This window comes from Siniperca chuatsi, linkage group LG9, assembly GCF_020085105.1.
Source record: "Siniperca chuatsi isolate FFG_IHB_CAS linkage group LG9, ASM2008510v1, whole genome shotgun sequence".
Lineage (NCBI taxonomy): Eukaryota > Metazoa > Chordata > Actinopteri > Centrarchiformes > Sinipercidae > Siniperca > Siniperca chuatsi.
In genome coordinates, this window is record NC_058050.1 from 2,798,720 (window position 1) to 2,814,026 (window position 15,307).

The following is a 15,307-nucleotide window of genomic DNA, read 5'->3' on the forward strand; positions in this document are numbered from 1 at the left end:
TATCATGAATCTACTGTTTATTTTGGACTGTAAATGTACCGCAGCAAAGACTTTATGGATGGACATAAAGAAGTTAAACCTATCTGTTTAATTCAGACCAGCCAAATACTAACATAACAGATTGCTTATCCGAATCGGTTTATGTCATCTTTAACATAAAACTTTAAAACAACCAACAATTAATTCTACAAATGTGTAAAACATGCAAAGACGAGTCAATGTTGTCTGTTTGATACACTATGAAATAGCAGTTGTACAAGAAATCCTTTCCTTCTGGTCTCACTGATTTCTATCAGGCAGTAAAAGCAGATTAGGCAGCCATCAATAAAATGCTTTGACTTTCAAATGACATTCTTTGTTCTGTCTTCATGCTGTTCCCTCATGCAGAAATGCCCAACCTCCTTCCAGAACATGCACACTGAAAGACTGAAGAGTTTCAACAAGAATAGAAGAAAAAATGGTTAGTCAAATATGTCAGTTTAAGAAACGAGGCAAGTGCTCAGTATCTTTATGGATAGAATTGGCACATTGGTGGTTAGCGTCGCTGAGGTGCTCACCAAGGCACGACTTTGGTTTTCATAGTAAATGCATTATACAGTAAAGCTCATTTTCGTCTGACTAACATTGATGTAAAACTTGTTTAACTCAGCCTTCTCAGAATCAGAATCAGGGGTACTTTATTGATCCCCGAGGGGAAACTCTTTTGTTACAGCTGCTCACTACGGCAACAGGCAGCACGCACGTTGGTGCGTGCGCTCTAATCTCACTACTTCTTATACCGGTTCCTCCCCAGATGACCAGGATTCACCCTCAACTTCAGACTCCTCAGAATGGACCAAGTCCCCCTCAACAACATTTCTACGCAACACCTGTTTCTCCTCCAAATGCATCTGCTCCTGCTCATCCTTAATGGCCAGGGCTTTAGATGAATCAATATCCACCCTGGAGTTAATGTTAACCACATGCGGGTTTTCCAAATTCCCCCAAACCAAGTTGTCAGCAAACCCTAGATTCTGAATGGTTTGCTCAGCTGCTTCATTACAGGCATCATCTGGTTGATAGGTGGCACCAGTCTCCAAGGACGAGACCCACAAGTCATTCTTTAGACCAGAGCTAAAGAAACCATGGAGGCCGTTGTCTTTGCCATTTGTGTTCAACAGTTCTGTTGAGTCCTTCACCACAAAGATGTCGTTTTCATCAGGTACACTGTGGGCGGAAATCTCAAGGGGCTCCTCTTTACGTGTCACAACGCCCTCATCAGCGCCTCCGTCGTCATGTAGATAACTTTCAGCTGACTCAGGCACATGAGCACATTCTTCATAATCTTCATTCTGATCTCTGGTTTCAAAGTCTTCAATTAGGTTCTCTGGGACTTCCCATTCAGCTGTTTCTGGAACTTCTGGAAATTCCTGACAGTCTGCAACATCCTCAATTAGATGTTTTTGAGATACAGTCGATGCTTCCACAGTTGGGACAGCCACGTCCTGCAGGTTTTCCTGATCTGCTGTTACCTGAAACACAGAGTTAGGTTCCTCTGAGTTGTTGATTTCTTCCATATCTGGCCTGCTGATGAAATCACTAAAGCCAGAGTGATCTTCTGTTACATCAGCATGTGTCACCATGGACACACTGTGTTCAACCTCTTCCATTCTTTTCTCTGGCGTATCTATCACTTCTTGTTCTTTATTCTGGACCTCCTCATCATCCAGAGTGCCTGTCTGAGGCATTTCCACTGACAAATCACTGAAATATATGTTCTCACAGGGTTGATCTATGATGTCCTCCATGTTTGTTTTTCCAGCCTCTTCTTGCTCTGTCATTTCCTTGACAGACTTGCCCCGCAGATGTAGTATCTTCTCACTCTCACGGACCTGCTGCTGTACAAAGTGAGCGCTGTAGCTCTCTGTGGCTAGGTTTTCTAATTCCTGTTCCACAAGTCTGTCTGTCTCTAACTCATCGTAGTCAACATTTGTGGGTGCCATGGGTTTGATAAGTTCTTCCGTTTCTTCATCTGAATGTCCCTCACTAACTTTTCTGATCATTTCTTCTGTTTTTTCTGTTTCATTCACCAGTGTAGCGTGCTCACTTACAGTCATACCATGGCCAACACCCCTGTCGTCAATATGAGTATATCCCAGATCATATTCCTCATCCAACGCTTCCCCTTCTACTTCTTCGCACAGATCTTCCATTGTTCCAAATCTCTTTGACTTGCCTTCACTCCACGTTCCAGTTCCCGGCTCTCCGATCTTCCTTTGCTGTTCACCTTCACTAGACTCGCTCTCATCCATGCGTGGCGCCTGAGTATTGGCGTCAGTCTCATCGATCTTGTATCGAATCAGAGGACGAGTATCAGCAAGAGTGTTATCCTGAGCGTAGCTGTCACTCTCCAGCTCAGTCCTCCATGACACAGAGACATTTTGAGAATCCTCCTCTTCATCATCTTCTGCATTGTCAGGAAGCAGTGCATGCTCTTGGTCTAACGCAGCACGCTGTCCGTCATCATCTATTTGTGTGTCCATCATTGGAGAGGCCATGTTGTCGTCTTGCTGTACATCTGTGGCAAAATCCTGGCTAATTTCTCTCTTTTCATGCTTTTGTTCTCTTGCCGATATGTCTTCCTCTGGTTCAGCGTGCTGTCGTTTTTCTTCATCCTTATTTATGCCATCATCTGTCTTCAGATCAACCTTCCTTTCTATCACGCTATCCCATGTATCCATCTCTTCTCCATCAGGGTATAACTTATCCTCAAGATCCGTATCATTTGTTCTTACTGTAGAACAGCTTACTTCTTGCCTTATCTCAGCTGCATCCTCCTTGAAGATGTTTATCACGTCTATGTTAGACACGCTTTCTTCAGCCTCACATTCAGACATTGGACTGCTCATCCTGGATTCAAAGTTTGGTTCAAGTACTGCCTCAGTTTCAGAATCTGAGATTTCCTTTTGCACATGCTCTTCTTTGCCTATACACTCTCTCTCTACCAATGCATCTGTTGGAGCATGCAGCTCTTGCATATCTTCTTTTTCAGCAGGTATTTCAAAAGGCAAATCCTTATCAGAGTCATCGGAGAAACCACATGGCTCCTCTGCCATTCTGGCATGGTGTGGTGTAAGGTTGGATGTGGTAAACTGATGCTGAATAACTTCATCATTGAAGGGTGGCTCAGTGCTGAGGCCAGACTCAACCTGATAACTGACAACTGACTCAGCATCTGGTCTTTCCTCAGTAGGTTCAACACCAACAGTGTTCCAAACCTCTTCACCTTCTTTGTCCTCTGATGTTGTTTCAGCAAGAGCCTCCTCATTAGGAGGTGATAGAGGCTCAGCATAGGTGACTTTCTCATGAACCTCCTGAGGTCTGAAATTTTCAATGGCTCCATCCGGCACTATTTTTGGATAAGGGGTTTCCCATGTTGCTGACTTTGATGTGTCTTCATATGCATGTTTCATGGAAACCTGTGTTGTTTTAGTGAGGGTTACAGGTTTTCTACTCCAGATTGGTGTTGCAGTTATCACTGTTGGCCCTGTTCCTGTAATGCCACGGACAGATGAGAGGGAAGTCGTCTTGTGGCTAGCAGACAGCTGGGTCTCGTAATTCATTTTAACCCCTTGAGGACTGAAAACTGCATCTGTGGAGGACAAGAGCAGAGCTCATGAATACACAATGAACTAAGCTACTGTAATAATGACTTGCATTGATGCCTCTTGAATACATTGAGTTCAAATGAAACCAACCAATTTCTATTTAACAATTCTGCCAAATATCCTGTTTCCTACGATATTTGATATCTCTACACAGCGTTGACTAGTATTTCAAATCATCCTTAGCATGACAAAGATACTGTGTAGAACCTGCCTCCCCAAAGCATTATTAAAACATATGTTCTCAATGGAGGTTGGACACTAATGGGGAGATATTGATCCTCATTTCCTTTCACCGTTGTCTAAGTTACCGGAAAGCAAAGCCATATGGCTCAATAACCTTTGGTGACTGTCTTAGGTGGCTTGCATTACAGGATCCAAAGTGTCTACCTCAGCCAAGCCCTCCACCCACCCTGCCCAGTTAGACTAATGCGATTACAAATTGTACCAAACATGTCCCCCACTCTGGCTTTTAGTTAGACTCAGTGAAATTCTACCCTTCCAAAGGGGGAGTATTAATGTAGCAAGGAGAGTGGAGATAAAGAAGAGGATTTATGTGACATATTGAGGTTTCACGCACTGCAGCAGTGAAGTCACTGACATGGTTCTGATGTATTCATATTTTTTACTTAATTACCTGTGATGGGAATGTTTCTTGGCTGATTTAACAAAGAGTTGTCTCCCCTGAGGCTTTCACTGTCCAGCAAAGCTCTGTAGAGAGACAAAAAGAAATGGAGGTTACATTCTGAAGTTGCGCAGTGTGGGAAGAGGAGCGAAGGACGACTTTTGTTGCTCTTGAGCAGCAGGAACAGACTGAGGTCTGTTGTTATGGTAATGAAGAAAGGGCCTGCTATTGAGGAGCCATCTGCAGCGCACAAACCTCTGCCATCAATTCCTCTCACACACACACACACACACACACACACACAGACAGAGGGGACACTTGTGCACACAGACACACATAACGATAGATATTATGAGCAGCCCATGCAGCACTAATACCACTGTCTCCATTCACACATGTGGGCCACACCAGTCTCCATTCCAACACATACTCTTATAATTACCTGACTGTGTAGCATTTTTAATGCTTACTATTAAGATCCTGTTTGATTAAAATATCAAGTTTCATGTGCAGTGAATGACATTGAAATTTGTCCTCTGGTTTTTCCTCCCTGCTCCCACTCCCCTGCTATTCTAGACTCCCATAGCTCATAAAATGGTAGCTTCACATTGAAGGGTGAGGGTCAATATTTTGAGGAGGGGGGAGAAGGAGAAAGGAGACACCACTATAGAGCTCCATAATGGACAAGTTACTCTTACTATGAGACGACAGAGGCTGCCGTTTCAATGAGATGACCTTTAGTCCAGATGACTCCACCCGCTATGGATGGCTCTTGATTTTTCAGCTTCTCTCACCGATGGAAGGGTGTTTGTCTACGCTGGTAGTGAGCAGCAGCGTTAGAATGGGTTAAACTAATCATCTAAATCAGTGTTGACATTGTAGTGATGATAGCTCAGCTGGATGCTTGTGGGGTTTCACCCAGATTCTTTATAATTCTAATATTATATGTGACACTTGTGATGGGACTTTTGTTATCAGAATGGACAACAAAAAAGTGTCCTTATTGCTTACTGATCACACTAACATTTCCAGTCTGGACCACATGGATATGTGGAACCAGATCTGATCTTGAGGCTTGGGTGCTTCATGCAACTTGTATTTGAATGCAAATATCTGATTCTAACATAATTTCCGTGAAAGGAACATAGCAAATCAGCCCATATCCATTATGTATTTAGCCTGAGCGCAAACACTAGAAGCAGGGGGAAACTGCCGTCAGAAGTTGCAACCGCTAACGTTTTATTTACATGTTGTATCCTGATACCTTGGAAGCTAGTTACCAATAGGGCTGCAACTAAAACATTTTTTCATTATCACTCAATCTGCTGGTTATTTGCTCAATTAACTGATTAATTGTTTAGTCTATAAAATGTCACAATTGCCATCACAATTTTCTAAAGCTCAAGGTCCTGTCTTTAAATTGTTCTTCTTGTTTTATTTGACCAACAGTCCAAAACCAAAATATGTCCAGTTTACTATCATGTAAGAGAAAAAAGCTGAGAATCCTCCTATTTGAGAAGTTGGAACCAGCATTTTTTTGGCATTTGTGTTTAAAAATGACTAACGATTAAGTGATTATCAAGTACAAGGGTAGATATGGTGCCTGTATCTTGGAATGGTCTGAGTATGTGATGTTGTCATGTATTTTTATAATGATAATAAACAATTTTGAGTTGAGCATTAAAGATTGCAATGAGAGCGTGACCATAATATGAGTTTATAATTTTCTTCATAGCAGTTATAAAGACAAAGGATGTTGCTGAAAATTGGTTTAGGAAAACACATGATTTAGTCAGCTCCCATGACGTTGTCAGTGAAACGGATTTTAACAAACATCAAAAATATGTGGTGCACTTGACCTTTACCATGTTGAAATCAACATTAAATGCGACATTCATCCCACACCTGTCTGACATCAAACAGGTTAGTTCCTTTGATCATCCACCCTCGTGAGGTTTTAATGCTTTTACATCACAGTGTGAAGCCAAAGTTTCTCCTTTTTCACAGCAATGAGACTGACACTTCATAGAAGCCACCCTATTATGAAGAGTCAAAGTCAACACTAAGGCTGACTTCTAAAACAGAAAACTTACCTCTATCAATACTACATCTGCATTTTCATTTTAAATGGCAATGATCAAAACAACGGTCATATTATAATGGATATTTTTTACCCATTGATCACAATATCTTTGATGGAAATGCTAGAAAAACAGGATACAAAGCTGACATGTTAGTAGACAGTCAAAATCTGAATAAATCAAACAACGAACCCTGCACATCCCTTCCTCTTGGGATGAAGAAAAGTGTAGAGAAAAATACTTTTTACTGTGAATGGATAGACTATATATCTACAGCTGTGAGACTGTTTTAAAGGCAACACATACAGTATATCAGAAGTAATAGTACAAAGTGCAATGTAAGGTGAACATGTCACTGTTTGCAGAAACACAAAATTCTGAATTTAAGCAAATCAAAACCTTTGTTGCACAGTCTGGAAAGTCCTATGGAAATAACAGCCCCTAACAATCATTAGGTTTGGGATAAATAATCAATATCATATTGTAATATTTTGTGATAAGTTATCAATACTTTGACACATATCTAACTGTAGAGGAAAATATCATACTGTGCCAAAGTTTTTCTTTTTTTGCAATATAGCAGGTATCACAAAATCACGTGTGATACTGTTGTTATTGTGGGCAAAATATCGCATTATTTTCTTATCTTAAAATTACAAATTTTTGTTTTTAGATTTCTGCTTGTGTACATATAAAGAAAAGTGTTAATTAGTGAGCTTTAGAGGGGTTGGTAGGTGTATTTGTTTTACTTTGGACAGAGCCAGGCTAACTGTTTCCACAATGTCCAGTCTTTATGCTAAGCTAGCCTAAATATGTCCCATCTCCAGCTCTGTACTTAATACACAGACATAAGATCGATATTGATTGTCGCAATTTGTATTCTATTCATTTCATTCATTTGTATTCCAGAATACAAATAGAGTATGACCTTCTGGATGGAATTGTGTACATATTTTCTTAGTATTGATCAGTGACTGATCAGTCCTAGATCAATATATGTAATTATAAATACACATGGGACAGAGATGGTGACTGCTTTGCTCAGGGACCTTGCCCTGTATCTTGGAAAAGTCAGTCTGTATAAGTAGTACATATACTGTAAGTATATATATATATATAAGAGTATGTGATTTGCCCCCTGTACCCTCCTCTCACCCAATGCATGCTGGGATAGGCTTCAGTCCCCTTAACCATGTAGCAGCAGGTATTTCTGCCTCCAGAGCTGCAGAGGCTGGATCTGTGGTTGTGAGCCACCTGCTGCTATTACAGTGGTTGTTATTGGCTCTGTTACTAATACTGTCTATCTCTCTCTGCAGATGGATTGAATTAAAAGGATAATAAGGTATAAAAAAATGTATTGATGGTCTTTATCTCTGTCCTTGTTGGGGGTGTTTTTTTTTAAATAAGAGCAGTTGACAGTGCAGCGTACCTGTACGTTGCTACCTCCAGGCCCAGAGACATCTTCAGCTGCAGCAGACGTCGGTTCTCCAGGAGAAGACAATCGATCTGCTGGCCCAGCTCCACTTTTTCCGCCTCCAGGCCCTCCAAGTGCGCCTGCCAAAACAGGATGTGAAACAGGAAAAGGAAGCAGTTAAAAAAAAAAGAAAGAAGGTATGAAAGCATTCTCACAGGGAAGTATATTGGGTAAAAATAAACATTATTTATGCTATTGTTAGTCATATTCTGTGGGCTGTTCAAATGCTGGTCTTTATTCTAACTGTACTGATCTAAAGTTGTTTTCTGAAATACTGTTGTAACACAAGTTAACACTTTAGGTTTGACTTGTCACACTGTTCTTTATTAGACTCGCAAATTATTACAGCCCATGCAACCTTGTTTCTAGTTGTCCAGGACCACAGTGGGCGAAAGCAGCATTGTCCTAAATTTGGGAGCCTCACCCTCAGACTACACTGCAAGAGATGAATGGATGACCTTTGTTTGACCTTTGAAGATTGTTTTCACACAACAGAAGTTCCCCAATTTGCAACAATTATTTTTCATTCAATTTAATTATGTTTTTCTAAAAAAAAAATCTAAAAGGCAATAATTCAAATGGACTTTTTTAATTAGCAGAAAATCCAAAGGTTTTGAAAATATATTGATCAACTGACACTATGATGACATAGATGTATACATATGAAGTTTATTGTAATGCAGAAATTAATGGTGATCATCAATTTTTAAGCCACTTACAAAATAAGAACTAGAATGAGTTTTTCACGGCTCTGTTTAGCTGCGATGGGCATTTGTCATTTTTGTCAATTTATAGAGTAAACAGTCAATCCATTAACTGAAAAAAGAGATCGCTTAATCAATAATGAAAATATTTGTTAGTTACCGCCTTTGTTTATTGCCCAAGACAAAGCTAAAATACGGGGTCCAAGCTTTATAAAAGGATGTTTGCAAGTATAATGAATAGGATCTGTGGCATCCCAGCAGGTATGGATGTTCTGCTCTCACCTGGAGTTGCTGGATCTCCTGGCTGTATTTGTCTCCCTGTTGGGCTGCAGTCTTCTCCAGATGCAGCCTGACGCTGTGAGCTGAAGCGATCTCCTTCTGCAGGGTTTTGAGCTTCAGCTGGCTCTCGCTCTTCTCCTGGCCCACTTGGGTTAAACGGCTCCTGGCCTGGTTAAGTGACTCCTCTAGCCGAGCTAACTGCCCCTGATAGGCCTCTGCTGCCTCCTGCCATGCCCTGGTTGCCCACTGAGAGTACTCTTGCCCCAACTGTAGGAGGTTTGGTGTCTGATTGCCCCTTTGTGCCAATGTGGGTGGCACTGTGGCTCTGGATTGAGTCAAAGTGGCCTCCATGTGGGCCACATCCTCCTGATGGGTTTGAATTAGGTGCCTCATCTCATGCTCCAGCTGACTGACCTTCTCCCTCAGCCAGATCTGTGCCCTCTCTTCCTCCTCCAGCTCCATCCTGCTTTGCTCCAGTTTTGTCTTGGCCTTCACCTGGGCCTGAGCCTCCCTCTGCCTCTGCAGGTCCAGGGCTTGGAGCTCATCGGTCAGCCTGCCAACCTCCAGCTCTGTGTGGACCCTGTCCCTCCAGGCTGCATCCACCTCCAGTCTTGCCTGCCGCAGCTCTTCCTCCAGGCCCTTCCTTCGTGTTGAGGCTCCGTGATTAATGCGTCTCAGCGCATGGATCTCTTTTGCAAGCAGGGCATTTTCCTCCTCCAGGAGTTTGACCCGGCTCAGGTAGGTCTCCAGGCGTTGGTTCAGGTTCAGCATCTGGTGCTTCTCCTCACCCAGGGGGCTGTGGTGGAAGGTTTTATGCACACTGTGGAGCTCCATGTCAGTGTTAGAAAATAAAGAGATTTGGCAAACCAGGGCCTCAATCAGAGGTACACTGATTATGATTTGGCAACCAACTGTATCTCCGTGTCCAGGCCTGAGTCAGTGTGTGTGGGGCTTTTTTGTGTGAGTGAGGGTCCTGTGAGGCTCTGGTAGTGCGACTGCCAGCAAGAGGCTTCCCTTTCATACTAGAGTTAATGAAGGGGCCGGGCACACAGACAGGAGGGGAGGAGGGATGGAGAGGGAGGAGACTGAAGGCTGGAAAGGGAGGGGAGAGGAGGGGGTCGAGAGAGAGAGAGAGAGAGAGAGAGATGAGATGAGATGGAGGGCTGGAAGAGATGGGAGAGGGGCGAGAGAGACTGATGTAATTTCCGAGGTTAACTCTTTCACCACTGGCACTTTTTCCAGCTGAGGAAAACCTCTACTGGACAGAAGGTGAATGATTTTACATAAAGAAATTCAACATCATTAAAAGGAAACCCCGGGTAAAATACAACAGAGCACCACCCACACAGTTTGACTGACAGTATATTACTGCAAGTCATAAATAACAAGCAATGAATAGGATAGAAACCACCAAAACAGGGCATCCTGGTGGTCTAGAGGTTTAAGATACTGACCATTTAATTTCAACACAAACAGGTTGATCTACCAATAGACCTTTGTTGCAAGTCATCACTCCCTCTATACTCGCGATCCCAAAAAGACAAACATGCCTGTAAAACACCTCTAAAGTTTTTCTTAACGGCAATAAAAGTGATTTAAAAAAACAAAAACAAATCAGAAATATACACAAGAGAGGTTCAGATGTGTAAGTTCAATGACTGAACCTCAAGCACCACTCAATTTCCACAAAGGCAGTGGAGAACATACAAGTTTTGGCATGGTAAAAGACAGTCAGAGATGTATTTTGATCCTAAACCAGAGATTTAAAGACAAACAGCAGTCATTTAAATTCTATTATACATGACACACTGGAGGTCAGTGCAGAAACCAGACAAAAAGGTGTGATGTGATCACTTTGTCTTTGTTAGGACCTTAGCAACGGCATTCTGAATAAGCTGAAGAAAAAAACATTGCAGTCAGCTAACCTGCTGGACATGAAAACGTGAACTAGGACTAAGTGAAACTAACCATCTAACTAACCAATAGCGCCGTGCATAAAGATTTTGGTCACGAAGGCATGAGCTGTAAACCAAGCCACTCTCAGAACGTCGTTCTAAATTTATTTCAAAGAATTTCATCTGTGCTCACTGCATTTTTGAAAACTGCATTTAGTAAAGTTAGTTAATGATTAAACCAAATAATGCAATGTGTGAACTCTCCCTAAGAATACCAAAACCATATCAGCACCTGCACCTCTGCAGACTGGGCACACCTACAGTATGTGCAGAGTAAAGAGAATTAATTCCCCACACAGATAGCAATAATAATAAAATCTTCATTAAAAGTCTCATTTATTTACAGGCCTTGTGCTGTATGGGTGATGTGAGGGATGCCAGGGAAGGTTTTAGCGTGATCTCTCCATCTAGTGGGCATCTACCAACGCTGCAACAGGTGACACTCAGAACTGCATCTAACTCTGAAATAACGGTGGATCGTAAAAATGTGTGATTAAGGCTACAAAGGTATCAAAGAACTGGCAGTGCTTGCAAGTTGCTTATTACATGTGTTTTTTTATATGCATTGCATCAGTTACTGATGTTCAGAGAGAGATTAAAACATTTGTGTATTAGTTTCAACCAGACAGATTTGAAGCCCCCAAGCCTGTTATAATAACCCACATTTACCAAGATCAAGTGGCTTTGAGGAAGGCCTTCTCCAGAGGTGTTAGGACTAAGCCTGGCCTCAATGAAGTATGACACAATTTTAAAACTTCTTCTACTCTGATAGAGAGGCACTGCACAGACAAGCAATACAAAAGCTGACATGAAGTTCTGCTTTTATTAGTGCATTCAAATGACTTTTTTTTATCAAAAGGCAGTAGTGTCCCTTGATGCTCTAAATGCTGTTTCACAGGCCCATGTCACTAAGAATGTATTTGGGGAAATACTGTAGTAACACTTCTGCAGTTTGGTATTTAGAAGAAAACTGAAAGACCAACTTTCCCAAGCAGCTTTCCAAAACACATAACATTCAAACCAGAAATATTAATTAGATGTACCTAACTACAATAGCAGTGAACAGATCTTCACCAGCTGTGAATTACCACTGTTCATCAAGCAGTATCTGATCTAGTGTAAATCTAACCAAACTGAAAATGAAATATTCATACTATCTGTCACATTTTCAGAGTTTATTATGACAGCTCTTTGGTGTAATGCAGATGGTCAGCAGCACCCATATTGAGGAACTGAATATTTCAGGTACAAAAGCAAGCGAGGACAAAGAAATATTCAGTTTAGGAAACTGGTTTTGCATATTTGACTTCCTCTTTCAAAGCCCTAAGTTACCTTAAAATGAATATCTGCAACCAGAATGCAGTTGCATGTTACTCTATACAGATAACAAAGCAAAGGTCACGGGAGTGTCACCAAAAACAAATGATTTCATGTTCTAGTTAAATAATTCAAGTTAAATATTAAACCTCTTCCTGCATGTACACAGTTTGTAATATTGCCTTTTATTAGAGTATTAGCTTTCCATAATACAAGAACACACTATATTTGGTTTGAAGTTCATATCCAATATGATATCATATGCAAATTTCTTTCTCAACCAAAAGCAGAAGTTGTGGATTTCAAGTCTGTGAGTGACAGGCATAGCTGAACAGAGGAAACAACCTGTTCTCCTAGGAGGATGCTCTGAGGTTTAATAACAATAGTACTTCTCTGTCTACAAGTCACACAGAAATCAACAGAACGACTGTAGCGATGGCAGAGGAGGAGGTCAACTACGCTTCACTTGTATTCAAAGCTAACAAGCATTCCCCACCTGAAGGTAAGTTTTGTTTTATATATATATATTTTTTTTTTTAAATCAAGAAAAGATATCTTAAAACGTATAATGCCATTGATATGGATCAGATACCGTATCTTTGTTCATGTGATCATCCTCATATACAACGTTGATTCCTTGCACTGGTATTTTCTTCAAACATACTGGATAGTAAATACAGTTGGAATTCTTACTGATCAGAATAAATAATATATATATGTGTGTCCTGTAAGTGAAAAATCATTTACCATGTGGGCAAAAATAAGTTGATGTATCCAGAGAAAGAGGCAGCAGCATGACATTGTGGAAATGCTGTTTTGTAAACTGCAGCTGATTGTGGTGAACTGTTCTCTATGAATAAACAAAGAAAAACCCATAGTGGGGTGGCACTGGTTCAGGAGGTAGAGCTGTGGTCTAGTAATCAGAAGGTTCCTGGTTCGATCCCCAGCTCCTCCAGGGAGGAGCTCTAAAACCGGTCAGACTGTGTAATGAACTAGTTATTAGTGAAGTGTTTCACCATAAAAGGCAGTTTCCCCTTTCATCTGTGATCCGCTAACTGTGACAGACTCTGCGAAAAACATTAAATTACTTTTCATTCTAAAAGAATTTACTGGGACAAAAGAAATCATCATCAGGTTTAATTTCAAATACTGGAATAAGCCTTTAGAATGTGAACACTGTACAGTAATTAACCACAAGATTGTGCGTCCTTCAACCTTTCAGCTAAAAAGGAGGAAACCGTGTACAATGAAGTGAAGGTGCAAAACAAAACAACCGATCAAACTGCTGACACAAACGGTGAGTTGTAAAGAAAAATGTACACAACATTTAGGTATTACTACAACTGGGAACATTTCTAGTAATACTGCTACAACTACTACCACTACTTTACCATTATTAAAAGGGTAACTCGTTTACCTAGTTTACGAGTCCTGCTCAGCCTGTGAAAACAGTTGGAGCTTCGTCAATAACCCTGATGCTTCCATCAGTTTGAACTTGGAGACTGCAAATTTAGAACAGAGCCTTACAAACTGGAGGTGTGGAGTTTGAAAAGATGTCTGCGTTTCCCAGGCAGGGAACGCCTAGTGAAAAGATGCTATCACATTACAGGAAGGATGAAGTGAAGGATCCAGCGTTTACTTCTACCATTACTGCCTCTAATGCTACCACTCCTCTTAGTACAAAGGCAAAGAATAAGGTCACAGGTGCCCATATAAATATGGAAACATGTTTTGCTGCCTGTGATCATTCCTCCTGTTCATACTGGTCAGTAAGAGATCCCTTTGTAATGCGCTTCCATCGTAAGAGATGGGAGATAAACTGTACAGTCCTCGTTCTGTGTAAAAATGTATTCCAAAGTTTATCTCAAGCTTATATGAACCTTTATCAGTCTGAGTTAGCCAAATCAAGTAGGTATCTTTCCTGTCTTTTTAGCATAAATTTCCCTCTTGCTGCCGTGGAGGGGTATTAACACAAAGAAGGAATTTTGTACTAAAAAGACTAACTTTGAAAGACAACCTCTTCATTTGGTTAACTTGGACTGCTAAAGCCTTATATTTCTATTTGTTGTTTAGTCTCAGCAGGATTCTTGCCAGACAAGAAAGCAAACAGCAGACGTCGCTGCTGTCAGCAGGTGGCTTGTGGTCTGGGGATTCTTTGTGTCATTTTGCTGTTGGGCATCATAGCTGTCTGTGTCTACTGTAAGTATACAAAACAGGCAGTCTATGCATTACGTCGGACTTAGACATGACACATTATGTTTTGGGTTTGTTAGCATCAAAGCAAATTTGGAGAAAAAGAAATTGAAAGACAAATGTTGTGAATGTTAAAAATCATGATAACATTTGATCACATGTTTCATTTAAGTTAAATTTAATATCAGAATAAAACCAAGCCCTTTATGTGGTAAAGTCAATTGAATATATCTTTCAGATATGAAACAGAAGCACAACACAGCAGAGAAAGAGTGGCGACAGATTCAGTGGAAAATACAGACATATATGCATAAAAAATAATTAAATGAGTCAAGTGATAATCTGTATGGTTCTTATTGTCAACATATCCCATGATGAGACCCAAACCAGCACTGAATTGATCCAACTAACAAGTATCGTCTGTGCCATAGAGCTCCAGTGTCCATAAACTATTAAAAAACAAAAATTGTATTACCACTTTCTCTCATTTTCATTTTGCAGTTACATTAAGTCTCAAGAGTGAGCAGTACCAGACTGCAGAAAACCAGAACCTGACAACACAAAACCAGCAGCTGAACACACAAAACCAGAACCTGACAACACGAAACCAGCAGCTGGAGACACAAAACCAGAACCTGACAACACAAAACCAGCAGCTGACCACACAAAACCAGAACCTGACAACACGAAACCAGCAGCTGGAGACACAAAACCAGAACCTGACAACACAAAACCAGCAGCTGAACACACAAAACCAGAATCTGACAACACGAAACCAGCAGCTGACCACACAAAACCAGAACCTGACAACACAAAACCAGAACCTGACAACACGAAACCAGCAGCTGACCACGCAAAACCAGAACCTGACAACACGAAACCAGCAGCTGGAGACACAGAGGAACAACTTAACGGAACAAATAAGAAACATGGAGATAAAGTGGAATGAGCTCAACGTCACTCGAGCTCAGTGGAGCATTGATGCCTACTGCCCAAAAGGAAATGGAAGTATGTTCAGATCCCATTAATTAGGTC

General features: G+C 41.0%; 2 protein-coding genes across 3 annotated transcripts in view; one reads left to right on the plus strand and one right to left on the minus strand.

Moving 5' to 3' along the window:
* The window catches only part of nes (nestin), a 25,712-nt gene continuing 10,405 nt past the window's right edge, over nucleotides 1-15,307 (minus strand). The window contains exons 2-5 of one of the 2 annotated variants that reach the window (XM_044208485.1): nucleotides 8,811-9,970; nucleotides 7,780-7,904; nucleotides 4,282-4,355; nucleotides 1-3,631 (exon numbers count right to left, since the gene is read on the minus strand). In XM_044208485.1, the coding sequence (XP_044064420.1) occupies nucleotides 774-3,631; nucleotides 4,282-4,355; nucleotides 7,780-7,904; nucleotides 8,811-9,641 (3,888 nt within the window). In that variant the 5' untranslated portion in view covers nucleotides 9,642-9,970 and the 3' untranslated portion in view covers nucleotides 1-773. The remainder of the gene's footprint in view (nucleotides 3,632-4,281; nucleotides 4,356-7,779; nucleotides 7,905-8,810; nucleotides 9,971-15,307) is intronic. The other variant, XM_044208484.1, reaches the window with a different exon arrangement.
* Nucleotides 11,773-15,307, plus strand: part of LOC122881274 (lymphocyte antigen 75-like) — an 11,801-nt gene continuing 8,266 nt past the window's right edge. The window contains exons 1-4 of the mRNA XM_044207278.1: nucleotides 11,773-12,581; nucleotides 13,302-13,376; nucleotides 14,153-14,278; nucleotides 14,774-15,280. Of these exons, the coding sequence (XP_044063213.1) occupies nucleotides 12,515-12,581; nucleotides 13,302-13,376; nucleotides 14,153-14,278; nucleotides 14,774-15,280 (775 nt within the window). The 5' untranslated portion in view covers nucleotides 11,773-12,514. The remainder of the gene's footprint in view (nucleotides 12,582-13,301; nucleotides 13,377-14,152; nucleotides 14,279-14,773; nucleotides 15,281-15,307) is intronic.